Source organism: Lepidothrix coronata, unplaced genomic scaffold (assembly GCF_001604755.1).
Source record: "Lepidothrix coronata isolate B3197 unplaced genomic scaffold, Lepidothrix_coronata-1.0 Scaffold109, whole genome shotgun sequence".
NCBI lineage: Eukaryota > Metazoa > Chordata > Aves > Passeriformes > Pipridae > Lepidothrix > Lepidothrix coronata.
Window position 1 is genome coordinate 1,805,706 of NW_016690289.1, and position 26,076 is coordinate 1,831,781.

Below are 26,076 nucleotides of genomic sequence, written 5' to 3' on the forward strand. Positions count from 1 at the left end.
GAGGCTTCTGAATTAAGCAGTGATTACAGTCAAAATCTGCCCTGGGAAGAAAAAGAAAGCCACCCAAACCCAACATACTACCACCAGGTTCTGACCAGGTCTCAGCTCACACCTTCTTATAGACTACCAGCTCATCCTGCTGATGATCTGTCCAACGCTATAGTCAGCTCCCAGTTGCTGTCAGCCAACCCTAGGTACCATCCGGAGAGCACATCTGCAGAGCACATCTGCAGAACTTTCCTCCTGGCCACTTGCAGCAGTGCCTGCACGGACCTCCCCTCCTGTGCCTGCTCTACATCTTCCACTCAGGACATCCAAAAGTGGTGTGCAGTACTGTCCATTTCTTCCTGGCACCTCACATCTCAGATGAGTCACAATATCTAAGCCATGCCAAAGGAAAAGTAACTGAAAAAGAGTTGATAGGTGAAACCAAAATAATTTAGTAATGGGATTCACCAATGTGGACAGACAGGTGTGCTGGCCCTGAGTGTGATGAAATTAATTTTCTTCACATAGCTGGTATGGGGCTGTGCTTTTAAGATTTGTGACCAAAACACTGCTGAAACCAATATATTTGCTATTGTTGAACATTGTCCCTGACCCATGGGAAAGAGGCTGGGGGTGTGCAAGAGGCTGAGAGGAGTTACAACCAGGCAGATGACCTGAATTAGCCCCAGGGATAGCGCATGCCAAAGCTCCCCAAGTCACTGTTATGTGTGATAGAGCCGTTTTCCTGGAGATGGATGAACACCTGCCTAACCCTGGGAACTGGTGAATGAATTCCTTATTTTGCTTTGCTTTGCCTGGATTTTACTTTCCCTATTAAACTTGTCTTTAAGTCAACTCATGAGTTTTCTCACTTTTACTCTGATTTTCTCCCTCACTGCACCAGGGAAGAAGTGATTGAGTGATTGTGTGGGGCTTAGATGCCAGCTTGGGTTAAACCACAACTACAGGGGACAGGAGGTGTAAGAAAAAACTAGTAAAATGGGAATAAGTGTTTTCTCACTTCCTCTCTATCACATGTACAACTTCACTGAGGTGAAAGGGGTACATCAGTACAACTACATTACTCCCTTTTAAGTTCTGGCTACACCTGGGGTTTTTTTGTGTTAGTGAACAAAGAGATGGCTCTACATGAGCTCAGGTATTGATGGGCTTTTAGATTCACACTTACAACCCTGAACTGATTCAGAATACCAGAGTTCAGCAGCAGTAAAACTGAGTAACTGTTGCTGTCCAGTGAACTGCATATAAATGAAGCTAAGTTGGGAAAAGGTAAAAGAGTAACAAGGACACAACCACTACTCACTAACAATGACAATAAAGCTTTGAATGATTTCCCTCAAACAGTTCTAGGAATATAACCAGTCCCACAACAACTAAACTTGCTGTTTCTACCCTTCTCCCTCTATCAACACTCATTGCTTGGCACAAGTGAGGTATAGTCACAGCAAAAAACAATTAGAATCAGACCTGCTAGCAAACAGTAACCAGGAAAAAGTTTCCTTTGTCCTACACTACACTGAAAATTTAAAACTATGCATGTGAAATGTAACACAAGTAAGGTTGAATTGATATTTACAATACTTCCCTTGCTTTTGAAATATGCAAAAAAAATTTGTACATTAGGTTCTGGTCTACCACTTGTTTCTTGCTGATAGTAAGGTACCTTGCTTGTGAAACTAACAATTTTACTCTACCATTCTAAGATCATACAGGGGAACTTTGAAGTAAACGCTCTCAATTGTGGTATCATAGACATAGTTCTGGGGAAAAAAAACTTAGGTGGATGTGTTTACTCCTGAAAAAAAACCTCGTCACACATAAATCAGGAACAGGGTACCAACAAGAGAAAAAAAATAGAAGCAACTGGAATCATGAAATACAGTTCCCTTAAATCTTCAGATTGAACCTTCATACTTGATATACTTAACATATGAGAATTACTGGAGGCTAAAATAATTAGTTAGTAATTAAATAATGAAATGAAAATTTATTTTAATAATTTCAGCTTGCTTCACTGAAGAGTGACAGACCTCTTAAAATGAGACTATGTGGGCTTTGCTCATAAGCAGCTAACAGTTAGCTGCAGGAGCAATGGAAAAGGACCCATGGAATTTTACTGCTGCGTTATTTATGTTTTTTCCCTATACATTCAGTGTTTTCTATGAATATTCACACTTGTCTAAGAAAAGATGCACCAATACTTCTGAAACAAGTCTTGAAATCACCAGTGCTAAATTGTGTTTTATTTCCAACAATTAGCCATTACAGTATGTGAAACAAAAAGCGTCCAAAATAAATAGCTGAAGATGAAGCATCAGTATACTACTGTCTTCGCTACTGTTGTGGCCCCTTAATGTTTCTTGCTTTTCAACCTTCACTCTTCAGATTCTCCAGGCCTACGGATATCATCAATCTTCAGGATCATTCTAACAACCTGAGTCGCCAGAGAAATCTGCTGTTTCTTACCAATCAAGGTTTCTATAACATGCTGCTGTTTCATATCTGCCAAAGGAAAGCAGAAGAATTAGACACTCTCCTCAAGTCTAGATATTATATTTAACCTGAAGTAGTAATTTCCATGCAATTTTATAGAACGTTTTGAAATTATTACTCTTGGCCACTGTAGTTTACAAACACCATTTGTACAAATTAGTTTTACATCTGGGTTCTTTTACATCTGGTTCCCAAGATCCCAAAGATCTTGGGACATTAAGATCCAACTCTTTTCCCAACTAGCTCTTCCCTAACTGTAACTTTTCACCATTCTGCATTACTTTTTGAAAAGCACAGTTTCTATACAGATATACTGAAAGCACCTTAAGGGCTGAGCAACTACTAAAGAAATGCAAGTTCAAATGCCATAAAACAGAAACACCTAATCAAAGAAAGGTTATGAATTGACAAATTCTGCACTTTACCCTGTTCTTTTGAAAACTGTACATCCAGAAAAAAATAAATTTTTATACACTGGCTCCTTAGTATTCACATGCTTGTTACAGGTCTATATATGCAGACCTACTGGTGTGAGCAACACTATACGAAAATATTTTCAGCCTTTTGTTTACCTCAGAGTTATTTGCAGAGCTGCAGTGTAAACTGGATCACTAAAACTACGGTATTTAAAACACAGCCTGCTCGTCTCATTATAAGAGTAGCTTCTTTTTTTCCTGTGCCACAATGTCAGCACACATCTTCAACTAATCTTGCCACCAAAAAAAGGTTTTCAAGCAACATATATTTTCTTCCTGGTAGACATGTATGTATCTCTCCACCTGCATTCCCATTTATTATGACAAGGTGCAAGAGTCTGAATAACTGAAACTGTTTAAAAAAAACCATAGTAAGCATTCTGAGCTTTTGAGAAAGAAAAGCCTATAAGCTACTTCTTCTCCACACTGCAGTTCTTACCATTTGTTCCTTTCTGCAAACAGTCAATGCCGAGGGCTGGATTATTTTCTTTCACTTGTCTAGCCCGCACTTCGGTCATAGTCTGTATTGGATTCATACCACTATTCTCCGAGAGTGCCATGGGAATTACCTCCAGGGCATCTGCAAAAGCTCTCACAGCATACTGCTCCAAAGATGGGCACTAGAGGAAAAGAAATTTGAATTCAGAAGCTATTAATGCCGATGTTAGTAAAAGCAGATTTTTATGCTAGCTATAAAATATATACGCACAACATGCAGATTTTATTGGGAATAAATTAACTGAGCTAATACCTCTGGATGATAACTACTTGCAAATTAAAAAAAAAAAAATTAAACTGCTCTTATCGTAAAAGAAAAAATAGTATTAGTAATGACTTTTTACAGAGAAGGGAAGGAAAACTTTTAATGCTGGTTATCAGTGAATCTCAAAAAGTTCCACAATATGCATGTTTTGGAAGATCTTTGATGTTTTTCTGGAATTTCAGACTTAATCCCTCATAAATTAAAGACAGTTTTAACTATTCCTTTCTCACCTTATCTGCTGCTTCACTGACTGCCAAGGCACAAGAAATTTCAGCTGCACCACCACCATACACAATACGATTATCACGAACGAGATTCCGGATTACACACAATGCATCATGAAGAGAACGCTTTGCTTCTTCAATGATCTGGAATTACAAAAAGCATGTATTTTACAATATACACATCTCAAGGCTATGAAGAGGTATTTCCTAATACAGAAATGAAAACTGGAAATAAACTGTAGGATCTTCTCATGGCTCTAATGCAGCTGCTATATTACTTCAAAATACAGAATGTTAGACATCCATTGACAAAGAAAGAATAAAAATATATGTATCATTTCAGTGTTATTTGTTAAATCTGTAATTAAGAAGGACAAAAACTTACGTTGTAGGGTTTTTAATCTGCTATATTTACAAGACACAAAAGACCAAGATTTAAATGCCAACATTTTTTTCAACTGCAGTTTCTGTCAACTCCCAACTTCAATAGACATAGGAGGATTTAACATACATTTAACAAACATATTTAACAAATAAATATACTGGGCTGAGACAGATGTTCATTCAGCTTGTGAAAGAACTGCTTCTCAGTTTGCATCAGTGTTGATTCAGAATTTGCCACCAGGACAAATATGTCGGCATTGAGACAGAATTTGTCAATCCAGCTGTCCAGCTCTGTGGTTACAGAGGAGAATATAACAAGTTATGCTAACCTTTATAGCAGTATGTTTGCTTCCTTAAAGAACTTTTCAGGATACGTTCTTTTTTCCTAAGTTTTTTCACTCAAAGTAGGACTTGATCTATAGTAAATAGAATTTAGTGCTAATAGTACAACCAAATCCCAGGTTAAGTACATAAGCATTTAAAATGGTCTCGTTCTGGGAGGGTGGGGGGTGTAGGGTGTGTTTTGGCTTGGGTTTTTTATTTTTCATTTTTTTTAACTGGACTAAATCAGAAATGTTACAACTAGGTCTACAATAAAACCTAATCTTTCAAAGATGCTAGTATTTACTCATAAAAGTGACCCACGAGAAAAAAAACAGAGAATCCACAGGTAAAATTATTTCTATATTTATGAACTATACAGTCTAATAGAGAGGGAGCAAAGTTTTTATTTAAAAACACAGAATATGAATCTAATAAGTGACTTCTGACACACAGTCATGACTGCCTACAACCCTTTATACCTTCCATTTGTCCACACTGCAAGGATAACGTAGACAAAATCAAGAGGAGTTTATTAGCATGCTTTAGAAAGAAACTACACATTCTGCAACTTACGTATCAAACATTTGTAACAAACCAAGCATCTCACCATTTTGTTTCCTCCTCTGATGAAAATGGTCACAGCTCTGGAATTCTGACACTGTTCAATGAGAAGCATTCTGTCCTTTGTTGTTCCAAAGGAGATCTCTCGGACCACACCCGCAAAACCCAGTTTCTCTGGTGTGAGTTCACAGAAGCGAGGAACAATGCGTCCTCCAGTCGCAATGGCGATTAACTGAAGTTAAACAACCATCAGTTAAGATTTTTCCATTGTGTTTTTCATAACATAAAAATAGTGAAAAAGAATCTGTCAAACGCCTACTACAAAAGCTTATCTTCCCACCACTTGAAAGTATTTCAGGCGATGCTTTGTTTCTGCAAACTGCAAGACCGAAGCAGAAATGTTCCTAGACATCTAAAGTCATAGACATAAACTCCAATTATAAACCATAATCCCATTCGCTGTATGTTCCTCCATAGATCCCCAATGATTTTTCTCCAATAGCCACCCATGCACACAATTATGCAGTTCTACCCAGAAAGCCTGAACTTTTAGCTGGTACAGCCTACTATTTAACAAATGTTTGACAACTGGTACAAAGCCCAATTTTACTTACTTCTATTTCAGGTCCACCAACCCAACGAACAGCAGGCAGCTCATTCTGGAGCAGCAAGTGATTTGCCTCATCATCAAAACCCCATTGACAAATAGCAAGGTTTGCACCAGTGTCTTTTATCTGAAAGCAACAAAAATCATCAATCTTCTCATCAGAACTAACACAGGAATGAAAAACAATCTCTTTGTGGTTTTAATTCTCGTAATTTTCTCAAAATAGAATTCTGAAGAAGAACCCTCTGGCATACATAGAGATCAAAATATATTTTAAACCAATGTGGTATCTCTTTCTTGCATAAACTTAACTTTTATTCATAGCACTACAATTGTTTGTATGTTGCCTCCTATAAGGAGGCATTTCCAGGAATAAATCAATGCATTATGCTATTTTGTGTAAAGGCTACGAAAGACAAAGAAAACAGAAATAATCCTGAAGACTACCTGTTTCACCATCTCTTCAAACTTCTCTTTTTCATATTTCTGCAGTGCCTTGTAGTCATCCACAGATGTGACATCAAGCTTATGTTTGGTTTTAGGCTTAGGTGGTTCGAATGGACAAGTAAGGATTGCAATTTTAACATCTTTTAGCTCCTGTGCAATTAAAAAAAACCCAAAAAGTTGAGTTTTGACCTCATTAGCACCTCTTTCTTATATTTGCAAAACTTACAGGCATATCTTTATAAACATGGGCATAGGAGGAAATGCGAAGACCATCTAACTTATTCTCAAGTGGAACAAACAATAACTAAATAATTCTGCCAATAATTTCTGTAACCCTCTTAGAATAAATTAGACACTGTTTAAGCCCTTAACAATGTTTAACAGTGATGTCTTTTTATAGTTTAAAGTTTAAAAACCAGAAAAAAATTCAATGAAACTGTTATTCGCCCTATCCACAGTGATGACTGAGAATACTAATAATTTTTATAGCAACATTTCAAGTACTACGTGACTGATATTTTTCACTAGTCTTCCTTTTTTTACAGAATAAACAGTGTCAACAGCTAGAAAAACAGTTAAGAAAAACAGAAATTTTTAATTGCCTCCATTTTTCTTGCAGTACACTGCCCACTGCCCAAAGACTTGGAGACCTTATCTATATTAAATATAAAAGACAGTTTCTGGGGTGTTCCAAACAGCACAACATGGAAACTCAAAAGATTAAGAAACACTTCTTGATATTAACTTTCATTAAGCATATTAAGCCTATCACACACTATGGATGATTATTTCTGCTTTAATGTAGAACTGTGCAATTGTCCTCACTTAGTAGGACAGCAATTCCTCCCCTTGCCATAATCTCTCAATATTATTGTAAATTCTAAACTTCCAACACGAAGAATTTCACACTGCTCTCCCCTTCCTCTGTTGATACATGCATAAAAAGCCAAGCTAAACCACAAGGTTGTTTAAATATTAAACAAATGCCAGGACAGCATGTGAAGACAATCTTATTTAAGCCATTACACGTGACAGACACACACAGGGACATCACTTACTTTAGGCATCTGTGGATGACTGAAATCTTTATCCACAATCACTCCTTTAACCAACTGTGTATCTTCCAGTCTACCTCCCACTTTGCCTTGTACCTTGATCAGCTCAAAATCAACATCTTTACGTTCCATGTCCGCTACCGTGAGTACAGCGTTCACGGCAATTTCTGCCATTTGCCTGTGACAACGGTTAACTCTACGTTTAAAAAAAAATACAATTAAGTTGCATTACATTTCTTCAATTTGGGAAAAAAAAAAGTGATTCTATCAATCTCAAACAGCAGAAAGTATCACTATAGCTAGAAACTTTTGCACTCTACATTAGAAGTAAGGGTCCTGTCTGCTTGTTCACAGAAATCAAAGGTGCTGGATATGGCAGAAAACAGAACACACAATAGGTTGGTGTAAACAGCCTTTGTGGACATAGTCTCGATACAGTGAGGAGCACTAACTACCAATAAGCATTCAAATGACAGAAACCACTGTTAAGACAGCCCTGCAAAGGAAGCCCTTCCAACGTCTGAACTACACACAGAATCCATAAAGGAAAATAAACTTATGGAAGTATTCTGAGGTAAGATTTTTTTAGGAGAAAAAACCCCACAACAAATGAAACCTCTGAAACATTGCACACAATTATTTTTATGAGATTTACATTACTCTTGGAATTTGCTGTGATGCAGATATCTGGAACTAACCGGTTAGAATGAAGGTGATTCTGCGCTGTTTAACTTTATGGAATTGACCATTTAGAGACAAAGGATTCACAACATGAGTCCACTGAGAAATTAGCCAAAATGAAACATAAGAGGGCCTTCAGCAGCACTTCAACAACGCAAACAATTTAATAATTAATCAAAACAACAGGATTTCTCCTTTCCACTCAAAGAGTTTTCAAGGGAAACTCAAATATTCTGAAGTTTTTGTGACTTACACTTTAGAGCCCAGAGTCGTCTTTGCTGTCTGGATCAGAGGCTCAATGTTCTGTGGATCAACTGGAAAGCTGTCACTGATTTTGTCTAGATGCTCAATAGCAATGCGGGCTGCCTGCTCATAACCATCTGCTATTCTGATGGGGTGAATACCTCGATCTAGTAATTGCTCAGCCTGTTCCAATAATGCTCCAGCCAGAACTACAAAAAAAAAATTAAAATAAGTTTCACTCTTGATTGGACCGTCATTTTTAATACATTATCAACACATTAAAAAGCATGGTTTCTCATTTTTTCCGTTATATTATAGGAGTTCAAGGTTTCCTAAATAACAAAGTAACTCTAAACAACCTCCTACTTGCTATGCTTAGAAAGAAAACACCGTTAATGTTAAGACCAAAATGAAGCACAGGTACCAAGGCAGGACAGGTAGAAGATTATGGAAGAAAACTATGCAGAAAAATGTTTAAAGTACAAAGAGGGCTCTCAGCATTACCTTAAAATACTTAGAAAAGACACAAAAGTGTCTTTCTGATTAAAGCATTTCTAAGACAAGAACCTAAAAGGACACTGCAGCAATACTCTAAAGAAGTGCTACAGAAAAGCTACTGTTACTTCACATAAAATTTCTCAAAATAGCTGAAGAAACTTGATTTTAAAGCTGAAAAATCTTAATTAAGTTTAAAATACTTTCTTACCAACAACTCCAGTAGTTCCATCCCCAATTTCATCATCTTGAGATTTAGCCAGCTCCACCATAAGTTTGGCTATCTGGTGATCCACATCCATCATATTCAGGATGGTAGCACCATCATTTGTCACAGTCACCTCACCATCCTTGTCCACCATCATTTTATCCAAACCTAAAAAAAAATGTTCAAAGCATGAAGGAAAACCTAGAAAATCCTTCAAAACAATTACTAAGAGAGAACCAGTAGAAGTGTTTCATTATTACCATTGGGCCCCAGGGATGTTCTTAGAGTACTTGCTACAGCCTTTGCTGCCATTATGTGAGACTAAAAAAACAAAGGAAAAAGAAGATAAATCATTACCATGCATTCTGAAATCACAACAATAAGCTAAGAAAGGTACAGTAACGCAAATACTGTAATTCAACTGAGAACAACCAATTATGACTGAAAAAAAGACATCAATATATGTGTATTATCTTTATGCCAGAAACATTTCCTGTGGCTTTTCTTGCATTGCTTGTGCTGGCTCTGCTAAAGCACGCAAAGGCAGAGCAGCCAAAGCGACAGCATCCATGTTTAAAGCCGGGCAGCAACAGGAGCAGGCAACTCTACAAGGAGAAGTCAGTGCAATTTTACTCATCATAGAATCACCATATTATGGTTTGGGTTGGAAAGGACCTTGAAGATCAACCAGTTCCAACCCCCTGCCAGGGGCAGGGACACCTTCCACTCAGGTGGATACTCAGAGCCCCATCCAACCTGGCCTTGGACGCTGCCAGGGATGTGGTACCCACAACCTCCCTGGGCAACCTGTGCCAATGCTTACTCCGCTTTTCCCTCGCTATTTGTATCACCCGCACTCTCACACGGTGCCGACTCTCTCAGCCCCGGCCTTCCCGCAGCGGCCGTGCCGGGCGGGGGGCGGCGGTCCCAGGGAGGGGCTGCGGGAGCCACGGGGAGGGGCGCGCTGCACCACCTGCGGGGTTACGGCCCCAAAAGCCCGCAACTCCGGGGCGGATTCGCGGCACGGTGACCGCACGGACGCTGTGCCGCGGATTCCCGGCCCCGAGGGCGATGTCTTTCCTCTCCCTCCATCCCTTCCACGCTTGCGGGCCTACACTGGGCTCCATCCGGCCTGCGCCATCCCCGGGGCTGCCGGAGAGCACGGCACCGCCTTATCACCAGGGGCTCCGTCCTCCTGCACCTCTCAGCAGCACATCACGGCACGGCATAGCATAGCATGGCATGGCATGGCATGGCGCGGCCCACCCAGCGCGGGCCCACGGGCGAACCAGCGGCCCTGGCGGCCGCCCCGCCTCGCTCACCTTGAGCGCCTCGAGCCCCATCAGGCGCGTCTTGCGCTCCTGGTCCTTGAGGATGAGGAAGGGGCGCCCATACTCGTCAAACGCCAGAGTCCCCATGGCCGACATGGCTCCCGCTCGTGCCACTGCCGCCGCCGCTCGCGCGCTCCTCCCGGAAGCCGCCGCGCCCGCCGTGACGCCGCGCCCGGCCCTGCGCCTGCGTAGCCGGCGCCAGCGGGACATATTTCGCGGGCGGAACCTTTGTGGCGCCCCCAGCGGACCCTTCTGGAAGCGTCCGGCGCGGGGGGAGGTGGCATCCCCCAGTTCGCGGGGGCGGGGAGGGAGGATCTCCTCCATGGGGGTGCAATATGGGCGCTGAGCGCGGCAGCAGCGGGCCGCAGTGGGTGAATGCGGCGGAGTGAAGATAGACACACGACGGAAGAAGTGTGTGCGGCAGAGTGAAGACAGATACACGACGAAAAAAGTGTGCGCGGCGCTCCTCTCCGGAGCACCTTCACAAAGGTTTCTGCCCCCCACCCCGTATAGCGAAGTGGTACTGCCCTTCCCTATAAATCCCGTGGGACAAGGGTGACTGTGGGTTTATTTGTGTGTGGTTGTTCGTGTTTGCGGTGTCCAGGCGGGCATTGGTGAATGTCGCCGTCCCCTGGAAAAAAGTTTCTCCTGGGAGGAAGAACAAGAGCTCCTCCGGGACGTTTCCCTGGGCGCAGGCTCCCGGGCGGTCCCTGGCAGGGACGTCCCTGCCTGCGCCGCCCTTGAGCTGTTCCGAGATGCTCCCGGGTGGGCGGGGGCTGTGGGCTTACATGGAAACTGCGCTCCTGCCCTGAAACAGTGTAACCTCGTGCCTCGGCTTCTCAGCAACTGTAGCATGTCCCTGGGGTCTGGGAATCGGCTAAAGGAATGTAAGGGAGGGGGATGGGGTTGTTTGGTTGGGGTTTTTTGGTTTTGTTTTGCTTTGTTTCGAATGTCCTCTCTATTTGATATAACACACTGCTTTATCTCAAGTAAGCGTTTAATAAAGCTCTTAGTGAAAATACTCTTTGTCATCCCCCAGGTGCGATGTCCGAGGCGGTAGCGAAGAAGAGCCTGGAGCAGGATGGTGAGGGCGGCTCCAGGAGGAGCAGCTGGGGGCTGCTGGTCACGGCTGGGGTCGGTGGGACTCTGGTGGCCCTCTATGCTGTGGTCACCCCCTTTGTGACCCCAGCCCTGAGGAAGGTGTGCCTGCCCTTTGTTCCTGCAACTGCCACTCAGGTCCAGAATGTGCTGAAAATGTTGGAAAATAGAAGTGGCCCCCTAGTTGACATTGGTAGCGGGGATGGCCGCATTGTAAGTTATGGACATTGCCTTCCTTTCATACCGTGTCTCAAAAAAGTACCAAATTCTGTAGCTATGGCTGCCGTTTTCTCACACTTACGAATGTTTTGTCTTTGGCATCCAGTGGCTTTGTTTGAGTCTTATGCAAAGGATCAAAGTTGAGAAAGTTTAGGTGAGTAATAAATACTTTTTGCTCCAGTCTTGCAGCTTGACCAAGGCAGCATACAAAATGATAGCCTGGTCGTGGTGACTGGAGGGAATTGCACTGCATTCACATGAACAGATGCCATCAAAATATTGGTGCTGTGATTCCACATAGGTGTATAGCTATAGCAAGTGATGCTGTGAGATTAAATAGCACTGTGCTTTTGGAGCTGCAGTTCAAGCTTAATGTATAAACGTGACAAGAGAAAAGGAGAATGAGAAATGACTGATAGATTACAAGAATAAAAATTCATAGTTCATCAGAAGTTTCCGGATTAAAACTTGTCAGTAACCTTTTAAATTATGTCTTAAACCTTTATTCTAGAAACGGGTGTCTTTTTGTATTTTTTTTTAAAATATAGATCAAGAGATTACTTTCAGACTCTTGCTGTTAGTATGTCATTTTGGCTTTGATTCAGAGGTTGCTCAAGTGCCTACCCCTCACTGCTTTTCAAATAAGTGGCCTAATTTTGAACATTTTTCCTTGTGTGTTTCACTGTTCTCTCCATGGTCAATTTTGGTACTGTTTAATTCCAAGATAGTGTTGTGAATGTGTTTAATTAAACTTTTATGTAAGTCATACGTGTACTACAAGGTCACAGTTTTGTCCTATGAATGTTTACGAATTCATTTTGTTTGTCTGAATATACTAATTTCAATTGGATTAGTCATAATAGTACAATGCAGTTTTGAGTTTCTGCTCACTATACTACACTATACTCTTGGGCATCTAAACCTGAGTGACTTATACAAGTGCTTTCTTTTGATTTATATTTTAAATAAAACTCTGTGCTACTGTTTAGATGATAGACTTTTATGTTTCTAAGTGAAAATTTGTTTTCTTTCTTGCAGGTGATAGCAGCTGCAAAAAAGGGATTCAAAGCTGTTGGTTATGAATTAAATCCCTGGCTAGTTTGGTACTCCAGATACAGAGCCTGGAGAGATGGAGTACATCAGAATACCAGATTTTATATTTCAGACTTATGGAAGGTAGGTAGTGAAGTATGTAAGAAGGAATCTGGTATGACTGATTTTCATATTTTGGAAATATTTTTCTGAAGGAACTGGAATGCTGACTGGCAACAAGGTGCTATATTGGGCTTTGAGCAAAGTACTTGTGCTGGGAGTCAAGTTTGTATGAGCTTACTGTGCTGCTCTGCTGGTTCTGTGCTTTGTTAATGTGCTGCCCTTTATCCATAAAGGCTCCTGGAGCAGGCCTGGGGCTGATGAATTACGTGGGGCTTTTTTTGTGGGTTTGGGATTTTTTTTATATTTTTTTTTCAGAGAGGAACATAGGAAAACTCCATGGCACTGACTGGAAGAACCCAGGCACTAGAATGCCTGGTATGTTTTTATAACTAGCTAACATTTAACAAAAACTTTAAACTATACATGACTTTAACATTTACAGAAGCTATGAAAAATCTCCAAACTTAGATATAAATAAAATCATGTAGGTATTTTCTAAATTAATTCTTCCTGTGCTACTAGGATTGGTGCCATATTCTTGGCCAGACAGTAGAATTTTTTGCTGTTCAGCAACATAAAGTTTTCTTTATGTGGAAATTTATGTGATGAAAAGTTGACATGGGATCTCCTTTCATATTTTTGGTCTAAATACCTGCTGGAAGAAGTGCAGCTAGAGGGATGGGGAGAAAAGAATGGTAAGAACGTCTCCAAATATAAATGCCATTTTCATTAAGGCTTGTTCTCAATTTTTATTTTAGGTTTCTTTTTCCCATTATACAAATATTGTTGTTTTTGGCGTACCTCAGATGGTAAGTTTACTATTTTTACACTGTTTAATTATTTTAATACCAAGGCATTCAGTGATAGTACATTTATCTGCAAAATGAACCAACCTGTAGCAGGTCACAGGTAGTCGGTAACAATCACAGAATGATAGAATGTTAAGGAGTTGGAAGAGACCTTAAAGATCATCTAGTCCCATCCTCCCTGCCATGGGCAGGGGCACCTCCCACTAGGTTGCTCAACGCTTCATCCAACCTGGCCTTGAACAGGGCACCCCCAGCCTCCCTGGGCAACCTGTTCCAGGGTCTCACCACTCTCACAGGAAAGAATTTCTTTCTACTATTTAACCTAAATGTCCCCTCTTTCAATTTGCACTCATTTCTCCTTGTCCTATCACTTCAGTTCCTGCCTAAGAGTCCCTCTCCAGCTTCCCTATAGGCCCCCTTCAGACACTGGAAGGTTGCTATGATGTCTCCACACAACCGTCTCTTCTCCAAGCTGAACAGCCATAACTTTCTCAGCCTGTCTTTGTAGGGGAGATGCTCCAGTCCTTTTATCAATTTCATGGCCTTCCTTCGGACTTGCTCCAACAGTTCCACATCCTTATGTTGGGAGCACCAGAACTGTACACAGTACTCCAGATGGGGTCTCACCACAGCAGAGAGGCAGAATCATATCCTTCAGCCTGCTGGCCATGCTGCTTTTGTTGCAGCCCAGGATTCTGTTTGGCTTTCTGGGCTGGGAGTGCCAGCTCATGTTGAGTTTTTTGTCAACCATCACCCCCAAGTCTTTCTCTGCTGGGCTGTTCCCAGTCACTTCTCTGCCCAACATGTAGGTGTGTCTGGGTTTTCTGTGACCTTTGTGTAGGGCCTTGCACTTTGGTTTGTTGAATTTCACGAGGTTTGCATCAGCCCACCTCTCAAGTCTGTCAAGGTCCCTCTGGGTGGCATCCCTTCCCTCCAGCAACTATGTCAACTGCAGCATACAGCTTGGTGTTGTCACTGAACTTGCTGAGGTTTGATCCCAAATAATAATATTTTGCTATTTCATTGTTGCTTCTTAATGTCCATGATAAAGCCTGGTAAAACTTGTGACAGTATGCAGACTGGAGCTCTGAAAATACACCTGTTTTTGAGAAGAATTTTCTGTCCATTCGTTTGGAATCAAATGAAAACTGCTGTGCCAAAATTGCTTGGAGGAAAGCCAATACATTGGTTCTTGGAAATTTCAGTTTTTCATTCTGAAAAAAGGAGTTTGCAGGGAGAAGATGAAGTAGGAAATTCACTACAACTGATTTTTGGGAGCCTTGTTAGAGGAGAGTATTGAACTTTGCTTATGTTCTCCAAAAACCAGATCACCTCAAGTAGGCCAGCAGCTGATATATTGAAATGACCCCTTGTCCACGTGTGGATTGTGAGGGTTTGGGAAGGTACACAAATACTTCAAGTAGCTCTCTAGCCTATGTTCAGTGTGTCCCTGGGGAAAATGCATTCTTTAAAACTGGTGTAGAAATTGAGTTGCATAGGCTGCTTTAGTGCTCTCCTACTTGAGTTCCAGCAGGGAGCAGTACAAACGTTTGGATTTGCAGTCAGGAATTCTGCCGTGGCACCAAGGGGGAAAAGTGTGGGTGAAGAAAGCAGCTTTGGTGAATTAGAAATTAACAAATGCCCTGGGAAAACGTGGGTAATCCCGGCAGAAATACTGACTTAACTTTAAATGTAATAAAGTGGGATAAATTAGTAACAGCTGTGATAGAAAGAGTAACTATAGGGCTCAGAAAAACCTGTAAATCCTAGGCTAAATTCTTTCAGTAGAAATACTGTCATAAATGCAACAGATGCAAGCATACAAACCTGTGTTTCCTGAGCATTCATTTGTTTATGATCCCCTTTAAATTTACTTCAGTCACAGCCCTCTGGAGTGACTGAATTAAGTTTTTTAGAAGCCTTAATACATTTTTTCTTTTTTTACTGAGGACAATAGATTTCTTTAGCTTTTTTAATAATGCTAGTCTGATTTGATGCTGCCACACGGTGCTTTTATTTTATATGCAAGATTAGCTTACAAAACTTGGATTTATTGATCTTCAGGGAAGACTAAGACCTCTCTTGTTCTTGCAAGCATCTGGGGGAAGGTGCATTTGCTTCTGAGTCATTGTAGAGAGAGAGAGACTTTTACTGGTTCAGATTGGATGATGGAATTCTTACCAGGTGTTCATGTTCACAGCTTTTGTGTATTTAACTGATTATATACTTTGTACAGATAGTTTACTGAACTATCTGTCCCAGCCTTTGCCTGACATAATATACATAAAATACAGTATAATTTAACACCTAGAGTAGCTGATTTAGCTTAAAAACTATTTTGAGTGGTTCAAGAATGCAATTCTTCCTGTTTGAACCATTAATGATGTTTTCTAATTTAAGGGAACGTAGATATGCAGTTTCACTAATTTTCATAATAACTCATTAAAAATTAGGCCATGTCTCTATTTGTAATTTCTGTAACAAATTAGACCTTCTTCTACTGCTGTCTCCCCTTAGTTTTAGGTACCACAGTGGGCTTATTTTTCTAGTTTGTTCAAGGTGCGGTAGCAAAAATGTTTAAAAGCATTTACAGTATGGATAAAATCAGAGCATAGAATGCTTAAAAATATTTGGAGGCAACTCTTTGATTGGGTCTATGACTATAATAATGTTCCTAAAATATTCTCTTGTAAGCTTAAATGCAACTATAACAGGATATTACATCAAAGGCACACCCCGCATGTATGTGACAGCATAAGTTACCTGCACCCTTTGGAAACACATTTTCTTCAGTCAGTCTTGTTTTCTAATAATGTTCTGGTGTTTTTTTTTTTTTTTTTTTTTTTTTTTTTTTGTTGTTGTTTTTGTTTTGTTTAGTTTTTGTTTTGTTTGTTTGTTTTTGGGTTTGTTTGGGTTTTTTTCATTTTTGTGAAATTTTTATATATTTTGTGTCTTAAGGTGAGCTACATTTGTAAATAATTACTATCCTTTTAACCTTTTAGTATCTAAATGTTGCATCATTATATCAAAGTAAATAGAGTTTTACACATAATAGAAGTAGCCTGTGGAGTTTGCTGTTGTAATTACTCATTCAGATACATACAGTATGTAAGAATAAAAGAAACTCCAAATGGATGTGTACTGCTGATCTGCTTAAGCATGCCAACGCCATCAAAATTTCCAAAGGACAAAAATGGCTAAATCTGTTAAATTTCTCTTTTTTTTTCTTTTTTTTTTCATCCAGAACCTAATCACTATCTGAGATGAGAAAGAAATATCTTTGTACTCTAGGTGCGTTAATTCATTTCTCACTTAATTCATAGCAAAATTTACGACGAGACCATCTGACTGGGAAGGGTGTTGCTCTGTTCTAGAAAAGTAGTGGTATTTCCCTTGACTTTCGTATCCTCTCAGTTTTTGGGAATGGAGGAAAGCTAGACCATAGGTGTTCAACCAAGGAGAGTTACATAGTGGTATGTAACAACATCCTGTTCTCTAGATTGGAGAGAGATCGGTTTGGTGGATGGACTATTCAATGGATAAGGAATTGACTGGATGGCTCTGTCCAGTGGATAATGGTCAGTGGCTCAATGTCCAGATGGAGATCGATCACAAGTGCTATTCCTCAGGGGTCTGCCAGTCCTGCTTAATAACTTCATTAATGACACAAATGGTGGGATTGAGTGCACCCTCAGAAAAATTTGCAGATGACACCAAGCTGAGTTGTGCAGTTAACATGCCTGAAGAATGGGAGGCCATCCAGAAGGACCTGGACAAGAGGTGGGCCCATGGGAACATCATGCAGTTCAACAAGACCAAGTGCAAGGGGCTGCATCTGGGCCGGGGCAACACTGCTATCAATACATGCTGGGGGATGAACAGACTGAGAGCAGCCCTGCTGAGAAGGACTTGGGGGTGCTGGTGGATAAAAAATATGAACGTGAGCCAGCAATGTGCACTTGAAGCCCAGAAAGCCAATTGTATCCTGGGCTGCATCCAAAGCAGTGTGGGCATCAGGTCAAGGGAGGGGATTCTGCCCCTCTGCTCTGCTCTGGTGAGACCCCACCTGGTGTACTGCATCTTGCTCTGGGGTCCTCAGTACAAGACAGATATGGATCTGTTGGAGCAGGTTCAGAGGAAGGCTACAAGCATGATCAGAGGGTGTAGCATCGAGGGCTGGAGCTCCTCTCCTATAAAGACAAGTTGAGAGAGTTGAGGTTGTTCAACTTGGAGAAGACTTGACTCTGGGGAGACCTTGTTGTGGCCTTTCAGTACTTAAAGTAGTTAGAAGAGATGGGGACAGACTTTTTAGTAGGACCTGTAGTGGCAAAAAAAAGGATAATGGTTTTAAACTAAAAGAGGGTGGATTCAGACTAGATGTAAGAAAATTTTTATGATGGTGGAACACTGGCACAGGTTGCCTAGAGAGGTGGTAGATGCCCCATCACTGTAAATATGCAGTCATGCTGGATGGGGCTCTGAGCAACCTGATCTAATTGAAGATGTCCCAGCCGGCGGCAGGGGGGTTGAACTAGATGACCTTTAAAGGTCCCTTCCAATCCAAACTATTCTATGATTCTATATTCTGTTTCATGCAGTGCTGCTGCAGGGACTTGCCTGTGTTAACAGGCTGTGGATTCATCAAAGCTCAATTTCAATAGCATTTCACATACCAGCACTTTTCCATACAGTGACAGCAGAATGTTTGCTTTCAGTTGTTGTCTGTGTGATGTTTTGGGTGTCCTAGTATCTGTCTTGGGGTTAGACTGTAGATTATGAGCACTGGTGACGTTTGAGTTCCACACAATAGCTCATGAACCTAGAGGTGTCAGAAATAGCATAAATTCAGAGGGCTGAGCTTTCATTCTCTACAGAGGAGAATCCCACTGAAGGGAATCGTGAACTGGAACATGCAAAGTCTTTTCTTTGTCTTTTTTTTTAATCTAAGGGATAAGTTTTTGATTTAATTTTTAGAACTTAGATGTCACCAACTGGGCACAATAGCCATTTTCTAGTTTTAGATATTCTTTGTCAAGGCATCAAAGCTAAAATATATGTCATACTTTTGTAAGAGTTTAAAAAAAATCCTCAAACCTCGGACTTCTCTTGAACACTTGAATTAGATTCTAAAGAGAATGCTTCTGTGTTTTTACTGCTTCTGAAAGCTTTTTATTATTACTCAACAGATGCCACAGTTGGAGAAGAAGCTGGAAGAAGAACTTGAATGTAATGCCAGAATCATTGCCTGTCGCTTTCCTTTCCCCTGCTGGATTCCAGATCATACTACTGGAGAGGGAATAGACACTGTGTGGGCCTATGATTTGAAACATTATAGAAGATGTGAAACAAAAAACTTGGAAATTACACCAGAGAGAGGATCCTAAACAACTAATTTGTTTTTTATATTGAAATTTTTAACTTTGACTTTACCTGTTGAAGATAAGATAGAGCCCCAGCATATGGAGATATATATATTCACTTAAAGAACTGAAGTGCACTGATTATCTGAAAGCAAACAAAGGTTACTGAAAGATGTAGTTAAATGGCTTAATGTAGTGTCCTGATTTAACTCCATCTGGCAATGAAGTACCACACAGGTGTTTGCCCCAGTTCTCACACTCCCCCCATGTCATGGGAAGGAAAATTGGGGAAAAGATTATACCCATGGGTTGAGATAACAATAGTTTAATAATTGAAGTAAATTTAATAATATTAAAAATTGCAATGAAAAGAGAGACAGAAAAAGACAGGAGTAAAACCCAAGAAAGATGAGTGATCCACAATACCATTACTCACCCCTCATTGACTGATGCCCAGCCCATCCCAGAGCAGTAATTGGCCCTTCTGTGCCAACTCCCCCCAGTTTATATACCGGGCACAATGGCATGGAATATCCCTTTGGCTAGTTTGGATCGGCTATTCTGGCCATGCACCCTCCCAGCTTCTTGAACGCCTTCTTGTTGTCAGGGCATGGGAAACTGAAAAGTCCTTGGCTTGGGGCAGATGCTGCTCATCATCAGCTAAAACACCAATGTTACCAGCGTTATTTTCATCCTAAATTCTAAACACAGCATTCTACCAGCTACTAGGAAGAAAATTAACTCTATCCTAGCTGAAACATGACATGTAGCTAGTAAAAATTATGAGAAAGTTTTATAGAAGCGGAAAGCTTTAATATGGAAAATGGGATAAAAACCACAGACCACTACTGTTAGGGGGAATCTCTGTGTGAATAAAATGCTCAAATTGGTGAACTTAATATATTTGTTCTTTCTGATCCTACGTAGCATTTGGTGTTGGTGTTGGAAGCAGTGTGCAAGTGGCTTCTCAAATGAGCTGTAGTTCCCAAATGTCTTCATTATGTGGCAAGTAGGCATAATACTGCATACACAAAACTGATCCAAATAGACTATGATGGTGATACCAATTGTTCACACCTGAGCCTTGAATGTGTACCTTTAATAGTTGAGTATGATAAAAGAAGCAAATATAATAAGTTGTTTATTCATTAACGTAAGTACAGCCTCTCATTATATTACTGAATTTTAATTTCACTTGTTATGTGAAAACAAACTGCAGAAGTATGCTCTTACTGAACTCTTATTGGTATAAGCCTTTGCAGATGGCCATAATTTTTCCTAACCCCTCTGCTTCAGGAAGGGGTTTCAGAAGTCATTTACTTGTCAGCGAAGTGTCAACATTTCTGTGTGCTCAAACTTTGGATAAAGGTATGGATGAGAGTTGCTTACTTGAATGTTTGAAGGCTGTCTATGATTCCAGAGCTAGTTGTTCTGACTAGCTTGGCTAAATCTGATTGAACATCATTTAATTTATGATGGGAGATGAGACGGAAGGTTTTCAATCAGACTTCTTTTTCCTTCTACTTTTCTATACCATCTGATGAGATCTCAGAAACCCATGGTATCTCTGCATGGCTTTTCCTTCTAAGTGAAGCAAGTTCTCCGTGTCCTTTTGCCGATGCTGGTTTGCAGTGGGGCACTGTCACTGCACTGGCATTTTCCTTTTCTACCATGGTTACAGCACTTTTCTGTTTTATGAAACAGAAATGTTTTATAAAACATTATCTGCTTACTTGTTCTTTTTTCTGGTTCCCAAGTAAAGTTTTACTGTTTTCACCCAGTAACAATTGGTCAAAGCCTCTCTTGGCCCCAGTTAACATATAGCCTGTTCGTTAAGCAGTGACTATGTAAGTTTGTCAGACCTTTGCATATATGATACCCATAGAATGAAGTTAAACAAGCTAGGCAATTGTCACCTGACTTCAAGGCAGTCGTTATCACAACTAAAGTTATCTCAGGCCAAGAGAAGTGCTGAGACTATAATTTCAGGTAAATACAAAGTCTGTGACATTTTGTTATGTGTCAGGAGAGCAAATTTGCTGGACAATAGTATCTGGCTTGAAGAGAAGTTGTGTGCTATTTGAGATGCATAGCCTACAATGATACCAATACTCAGGCTTTTTGGTTTTGGTTGAGGGGAGAGGAAGGAGAATTTAAAATTCAAATCTACATTGAGGATTTGAAATGGAGCAGTGGCATGGTTTTGTCCTGATAAGGTATACAAAACAAGGAAAAAAAGGGGCAACTGTATCTGGAGTCTGCAAAGGAGAGGTAATTTCAGCCTCGCATGGAAAGGCACAACTGTAAATGTGGGGACTGTGTACTGAAGTACGTTGGTTCCTGGTAAGCAGGCTTCTACAGCCTTTCACTGCAATGTTACATAAAGCATCTTGTAAAACTACACTATATTCTTTCTGTCATGATCTAAATGTTATGATTATTACACAGTGACAGCACAGTGGCTTATCTAAAATGGATGAATTTAATATCCCAAGGCTATAAAACTGGAACCTTAGACAAAGGAAATCTGAAATTATTTCTATTGGAAAAAGACCACACAAAGTGTAAATTAGCTAATTAAGCAGGGTCCTTCCTCAAATGATTATAAAGGAGAAGAGGACGAAAAAGATTTTGATCAGTTGAGTTGTGACCCATCTGCAGTGCAGTGCTTTGACCCAAGTTTCTGCAGCACTGTTCACTACAGTTATTTTGTAGGAAATGAAGCAGCTGTTTGCTTTTTCTTCTGTGTCTGACTATATATTTTTCTATTGCATTAATGTTTGCCTGTTAACAGGTAAAACTGAATTTCTCATTTCTACCTGTGGTAATGGTTTTGGGATGTGCACTTCTTAATTACCACCTACTGCTCCAGAAATACTTGTTAAGAGGGCAAAATAGAATTAATGATGTGATGGTCTGAGCTTTAGGAGAACTAAGTGCTGCCATCAAGGCAAGGAGAAATTTTTAAATGTTTTAATGTAAAGCAGAGGGCTGTTTCTTCCTCTGGCCACTTACATTTGGGGGCCTACATTGAAATAGCAGTGGTCTGAAAGTTTGGAATTCCTTACAACGTAAGGAAATGTGCTGTGTTTCCTGTTTCCATGGCTTAGATGTGAAATGGAAAGCAAATTGCTCTAATTTACACAGGAGAACTGGGAAATCATTTTCTCATCATTTTGGCCTCAATTTTTCTATCACTTGCTATGTTCTCCATTTGGTTTGCAAGATTAAATACTTAACTGTGACTTCAGCTATCACTGTATGGATTCTTATGTTGATACATTTCCAATTGCTAAGGTAATGTATTATGATTTTGTTGATATGCTACTTCACAGTACAAATTTGTTTCTTCTGAAAACCAGGAAAGAGAACAGCCCTTATCGAATTACAATGTAGGTCTGAAGCCAAAAAGAGGAAATCTTCAAGGTACACATGCTGTTCAATACCAAAGTAATTCAGATACACAGAAAAAACCATAGTTTATTTTTATTTGTATCTTCTAGTAGAATCACTTGCCTTTCGGGAGTTACATGTTTTATTCTCTCCTTGCCCTGCCAGATCTTAGCAAAAAAAGTTGTTACATTATTGAACGAGTAATTCTTTCCTGAAATACTGTAGAATTTGATTTTTTTGCAAATAATACAGGTCAGAGTCAGACTTTCATTTTTGGTTTTTTTTTGGTTCTTCCCTCTCCTCTCCCCTCTTTTTCTTTTCTTCTTATATTGCGACACATTATGTCCCCACAAGTTTTGTGATGCAAGATAAGTTGTACCAATGCATCATCTGAGTGCTGCAATTCTAACTTTTTAGTTTCCCGTTTCCATTTTGCATAAATTGGCTTTCTAGGAAAAAAAGAGAGGGTTATGGCTACAAGAGAGCCATCTGTTAGGCAGCTTGCTCGTTATACTGCACGGTCACTACAGCCACACAGCAGTGTCAACAAAGCCTGCCTGGTTTTGTTTGGGAAATATACGCATATAATGTGACTTTTAGGCATTTCTGTATCACTGGGTATATAGAAGTTCTTGGCTTATCCTCTAGTCTGAGTATATTCTGTCAGTTAATCTAATGCTGCTCCAATCCTCTGAGCTGCTGTTTATTTCTGTCATGAGTTGTAACCAGGTAAGAAGATACAGAATCCACTTTCAAATAAAGCACCACATTTCACAAATCAGTTGAATGAGTATGATCTGTGGAAAAAAGTTTCAAAGCTCAGGCTTTGGGGAAGTCTTTTACCTTCCATGAAGGACAGACACCTTTCAGAAGGCAATAGAGATCTGAATTCTGGATATTTTTTTAAAAAACTACTTGAGCTTTGCTTTTCTCAAGTGTGTGTTCTTCAAAATTTTTAGCACCATAATACCATTCTAAGATCTGTAGGGGAAGTGAGCAGGGGCAACATTTTGGTTATCTTTCATATTTTGAGCTGTAGGAGGAAAGGAGGAAAGGGATCTTATGGACCAAGTATGGCAGTTTTGTCTGTTTCAAGGGCAGTTTGACAGACTTGCCCATCATCTGTGCATACTTCTCATTGAACAGGAAAATCCATACTAAGAATAGGCTGTGATGAGAATGCACTTAGACGTGGATTCATGTCTGATACCATTACACTTGGACAAACTATGGATAGATTTCTTCATACTTCTATAGTTTTGCTTTCCATGGTTTACAAATACTGAAGCATTTTTTCAAAAAAGGACATGAATCCTTCCAAGTAATGGTTCAGTTTTAGGTTGTCCTGTGCAGGGCTAGGAGTTGGACTTCGATGACCCTTATTGGTTGCTTCCAACTCAGGATATTCTATGATTCTACGGTTGAAGAGGGCAGCCTAATATCAGATTTAATGCCAGAAATTCTGCTTTGACTGATTTATTTTTCTTTTACATTTGACAAGATTGCAGTTCTCTAGGTTTAAAATGTAGACCCAACTTGTGTTCCAGAAGTAATATATGTCTCTTCTAGAAGATTTCTTGAATTCTTGGTAAAACAGTGTGGCAGCTATGTCTAACTTAAAAATTACCTTTGAGTGAGATTACTGAATATATTAATTCTGCAGCTTTTTGCTTTGCATGATAATCTTTCTTTTCACCCTTGTATGTTTTACTGAGGGAGACTTATACAAGGATAACTACAATTTTTTCCCATTTTGTTTCTGAATTCTGCCTCTTTATTTGTTTGCTTTTATTTTTTCATATTGTCTTTTTACAATTTGACTGTTTGACTTTCAGATCTTCTAATTTCCTTTTATTTTTTCCTGTAAATTAGGGGTTTTTTGGGGGTGACTGGTTTTTTTTTGGTGTTGTTTTTTTCCCCAGCAACTTTCAGGAAGACTAAATATGTTATGGAATGTTCTTTTTCTCTCTAATGTTTTAACATGCATTTGACTAACCTTCTTGATTTATTTAGCAGTCTGTATGCTGACATAGCATGACTTTTGTTTCCAGTGGATGAAAGAAAAACACATCCACCCCAATGGTATTTAGATTGAAAAATAGCTTTGGTCTACAACAATTCTGGTTATTTAGGAGTTTTAAGTACCTAATTTCACTTTTTTATTATATTTCACCACTTGGCAAATGAATACAGGCTTTTTATCCCTTCAGTAGTTCTTTGGATTTGTGTTATTTGTTCAGGTGGGACTTTTGCTGACTTCTTTTTCTTAGTATAATATTGGGGTTTCTATTAGGGGCTTTGGTTGAAATGTCAGATGAATGTTTTTTCTGCAAGTTGCTGTATAGACTGTATAATCACTGTGATGCAAACCAGTGAACTGCTAACATTGGTAAAAATGAAATAAAACCTGCTTACCAGTAAATGCACAGGGATATTTTTCAGCTTACTGTATATGTTGTGGTTTTTAAAAGTAAATTAGGTTTTTGAAGGCCATATAAAACTTGTGGCACAAAGAGGTCTTTGCAAGGTCAGAAGAAGTAAATTACTGGCTTTCAACCTGAGGTTTGTGGCTACCTTCTGAGGAATCCACAAAAAGTAATTTAAAAAGCACATCTACTATCAGTAGGTTTATATTTGCTGCCCATGGTTGTATTCTTCCACTGGAAAATTTTAATGTGTCAGAAAGGGTCATTTGAGAATCTCTGAACGAAAAATATGGGTTTATGCAAGATATTAACTAAATGAAAATGAGTTTATCAAAGTGAGGACTTTTTTATTTTTTTTCCTTTTCTGTTGTTCCTTGCTTGGATTGTTGATCTTTGAACCTCTGCAATGTACAAATGCATGAGCCTCTGTGTCTTTTCTGGTAAGCATGTAACTTCCTATTTTACTGTGTGAGAGCAGTTGCATGGTTTTGCACATTCCCATTGCATTCTAATAATTCTATCTTTTTAGGTACTCTATGATATATATCATAGGTAATTTATGATATATACCCTGGTATAATGGTCTAATTAATTTTTTTATTAGGAGCTGCTTAAACATTAAATTTACATCTTCAAAACACCTGATGAACTGCTATCTGATGAAGGCTGTCTAAAAAGCCAAGAGAATTTGTGAAACTCTTTAAAGATGTGATGTCTGTAGCTGTCCATGCCAGAACTCAGGTTCAGAGAGACATAAATACCTCTCTCTTGCATATGCTTTCTTGATTCTTGATTTTTTTTTGATTGAAAATGGAAGTGTGAAGAGGAGACACGAAATAAATCATAAAATCTTGAGAAATAATGAAAGTTCTGGGAGAGAAAAATGTGAGTGGTGAGGGATATAGCCAAAATCTAAGGGGCCTACTCTGTCACTATCACTCCAGCCTATAAGGTTTGACGATCTTTTTTTTTTAATTTTAATTTCCCTAAGATTATGCAGCTCTTCTTGAGCATATACTTCTTTTTCTCTCTTTCCTATTGTTTTTTCAAGTTCATCAGAGTGTACACGAATCAAAATAATTTATATGTCCAAGTGGGCCATTCTCTAAGTTGTGTACAGGGACCTTCATCATCTGTGTTCATGTGTATTTTATTGCTGCTTCCTTCTTTTCAGTACACAGAAACCAGACTTATACTCTGAATATCTTTATGCTCAATCTATAAATCAGCTTTGTGGGTGTGATCAATACCAATTAAGTTTATTTGCAAACACAGATCTCATGCTGAAGTAATTCTAAAAAGATTTTGAGCAGGA

General features: G+C 39.7%; 2 protein-coding genes across 5 annotated transcripts; one reads left to right on the forward strand and one right to left on the reverse strand.

Annotated features, from left to right (window-relative positions):
* Positions 1-2,224: 2,224 nt before the first annotated feature.
* Positions 2,225-10,461, reverse strand: CCT5 (chaperonin containing TCP1 subunit 5). The gene is made up of 11 exons (XM_017824123.1): positions 10,293-10,461; positions 9,231-9,291; positions 8,974-9,138; positions 8,278-8,476; positions 7,347-7,539; positions 6,289-6,438; positions 5,849-5,968; positions 5,281-5,466; positions 3,972-4,109; positions 3,418-3,598; positions 2,225-2,511 (listed from the first exon to the last, which is right to left on the reverse strand). The coding sequence occupies exons 1-11, from the start codon at positions 10,395-10,397 to the stop codon at positions 2,384-2,386; spliced, it is 1,626 nt and encodes a 541-aa protein (XP_017679612.1). The 5' UTR covers positions 10,398-10,461; the 3' UTR covers positions 2,225-2,383.
* Positions 10,462-10,578: 117 nt separating this feature from the next.
* FAM173B (family with sequence similarity 173 member B) lies at positions 10,579-24,757 on the forward strand. 4 transcript variants are annotated; one of them, XM_017824147.1, is made up of 5 exons: positions 10,579-10,790; positions 11,341-11,612; positions 12,657-12,794; positions 13,532-13,582; positions 18,769-24,757. In XM_017824147.1, exons 2-5 carry the CDS (start codon positions 11,346-11,348, stop codon positions 18,964-18,966), a joined length of 654 nt encoding a protein of 217 aa, XP_017679636.1. In that variant the 5' UTR covers positions 10,579-10,790; positions 11,341-11,345; the 3' UTR covers positions 18,967-24,757. The 4 variants fall into 4 exon arrangements, with proteins under 4 accessions (XP_017679636.1, XP_017679637.1, XP_017679635.1 ...); XM_017824148.1 differs by having other exon boundaries at positions 10,579-10,754; XM_017824146.1 differs by lacking the exon at positions 10,579-10,790 and adding an exon at positions 10,873-11,066.
* The last annotated feature ends 1,319 nt before the right edge of the window (positions 24,758-26,076 follow it).

Coding starts and splice junctions, on each gene's coding strand:
- CCT5 (XM_017824123.1), bottom strand. CDS start 10,397: ATGTCGGCCATGGGGACTCTGGCGTTTGACGAGTATGGGCGCCCCTTC. Junction 9,292..10,292: donor TGGGGCTCGAGGCGCTCAAG/GTGAGCGAGGCG, acceptor TTGTTTTTTTAG/TCTCACATAATGGCAGCAAA. Junction 4,110..5,280: donor TCAGAGGAGGAAACAAAATG/GTGAGATGCTTG, acceptor TTGTAATTCCAG/ATCATTGAAGAAGCAAAGCG.
- FAM173B (XM_017824145.1), top strand. CDS start 11,155: ATGTCCCTGGGGTCTGGGAATCGGCTAAAGGAAT. Junction 11,613..12,656: donor GTAGCGGGGATGGCCGCATT/GTAAGTTATGGA, acceptor TCTTTCTTGCAG/GTGATAGCAGCTGCAAAAAA. Junction 13,583..18,768: donor TTTTTGGCGTACCTCAGATG/GTAAGTTTACTA, acceptor ATTACTCAACAG/ATGCCACAGTTGGAGAAGAA.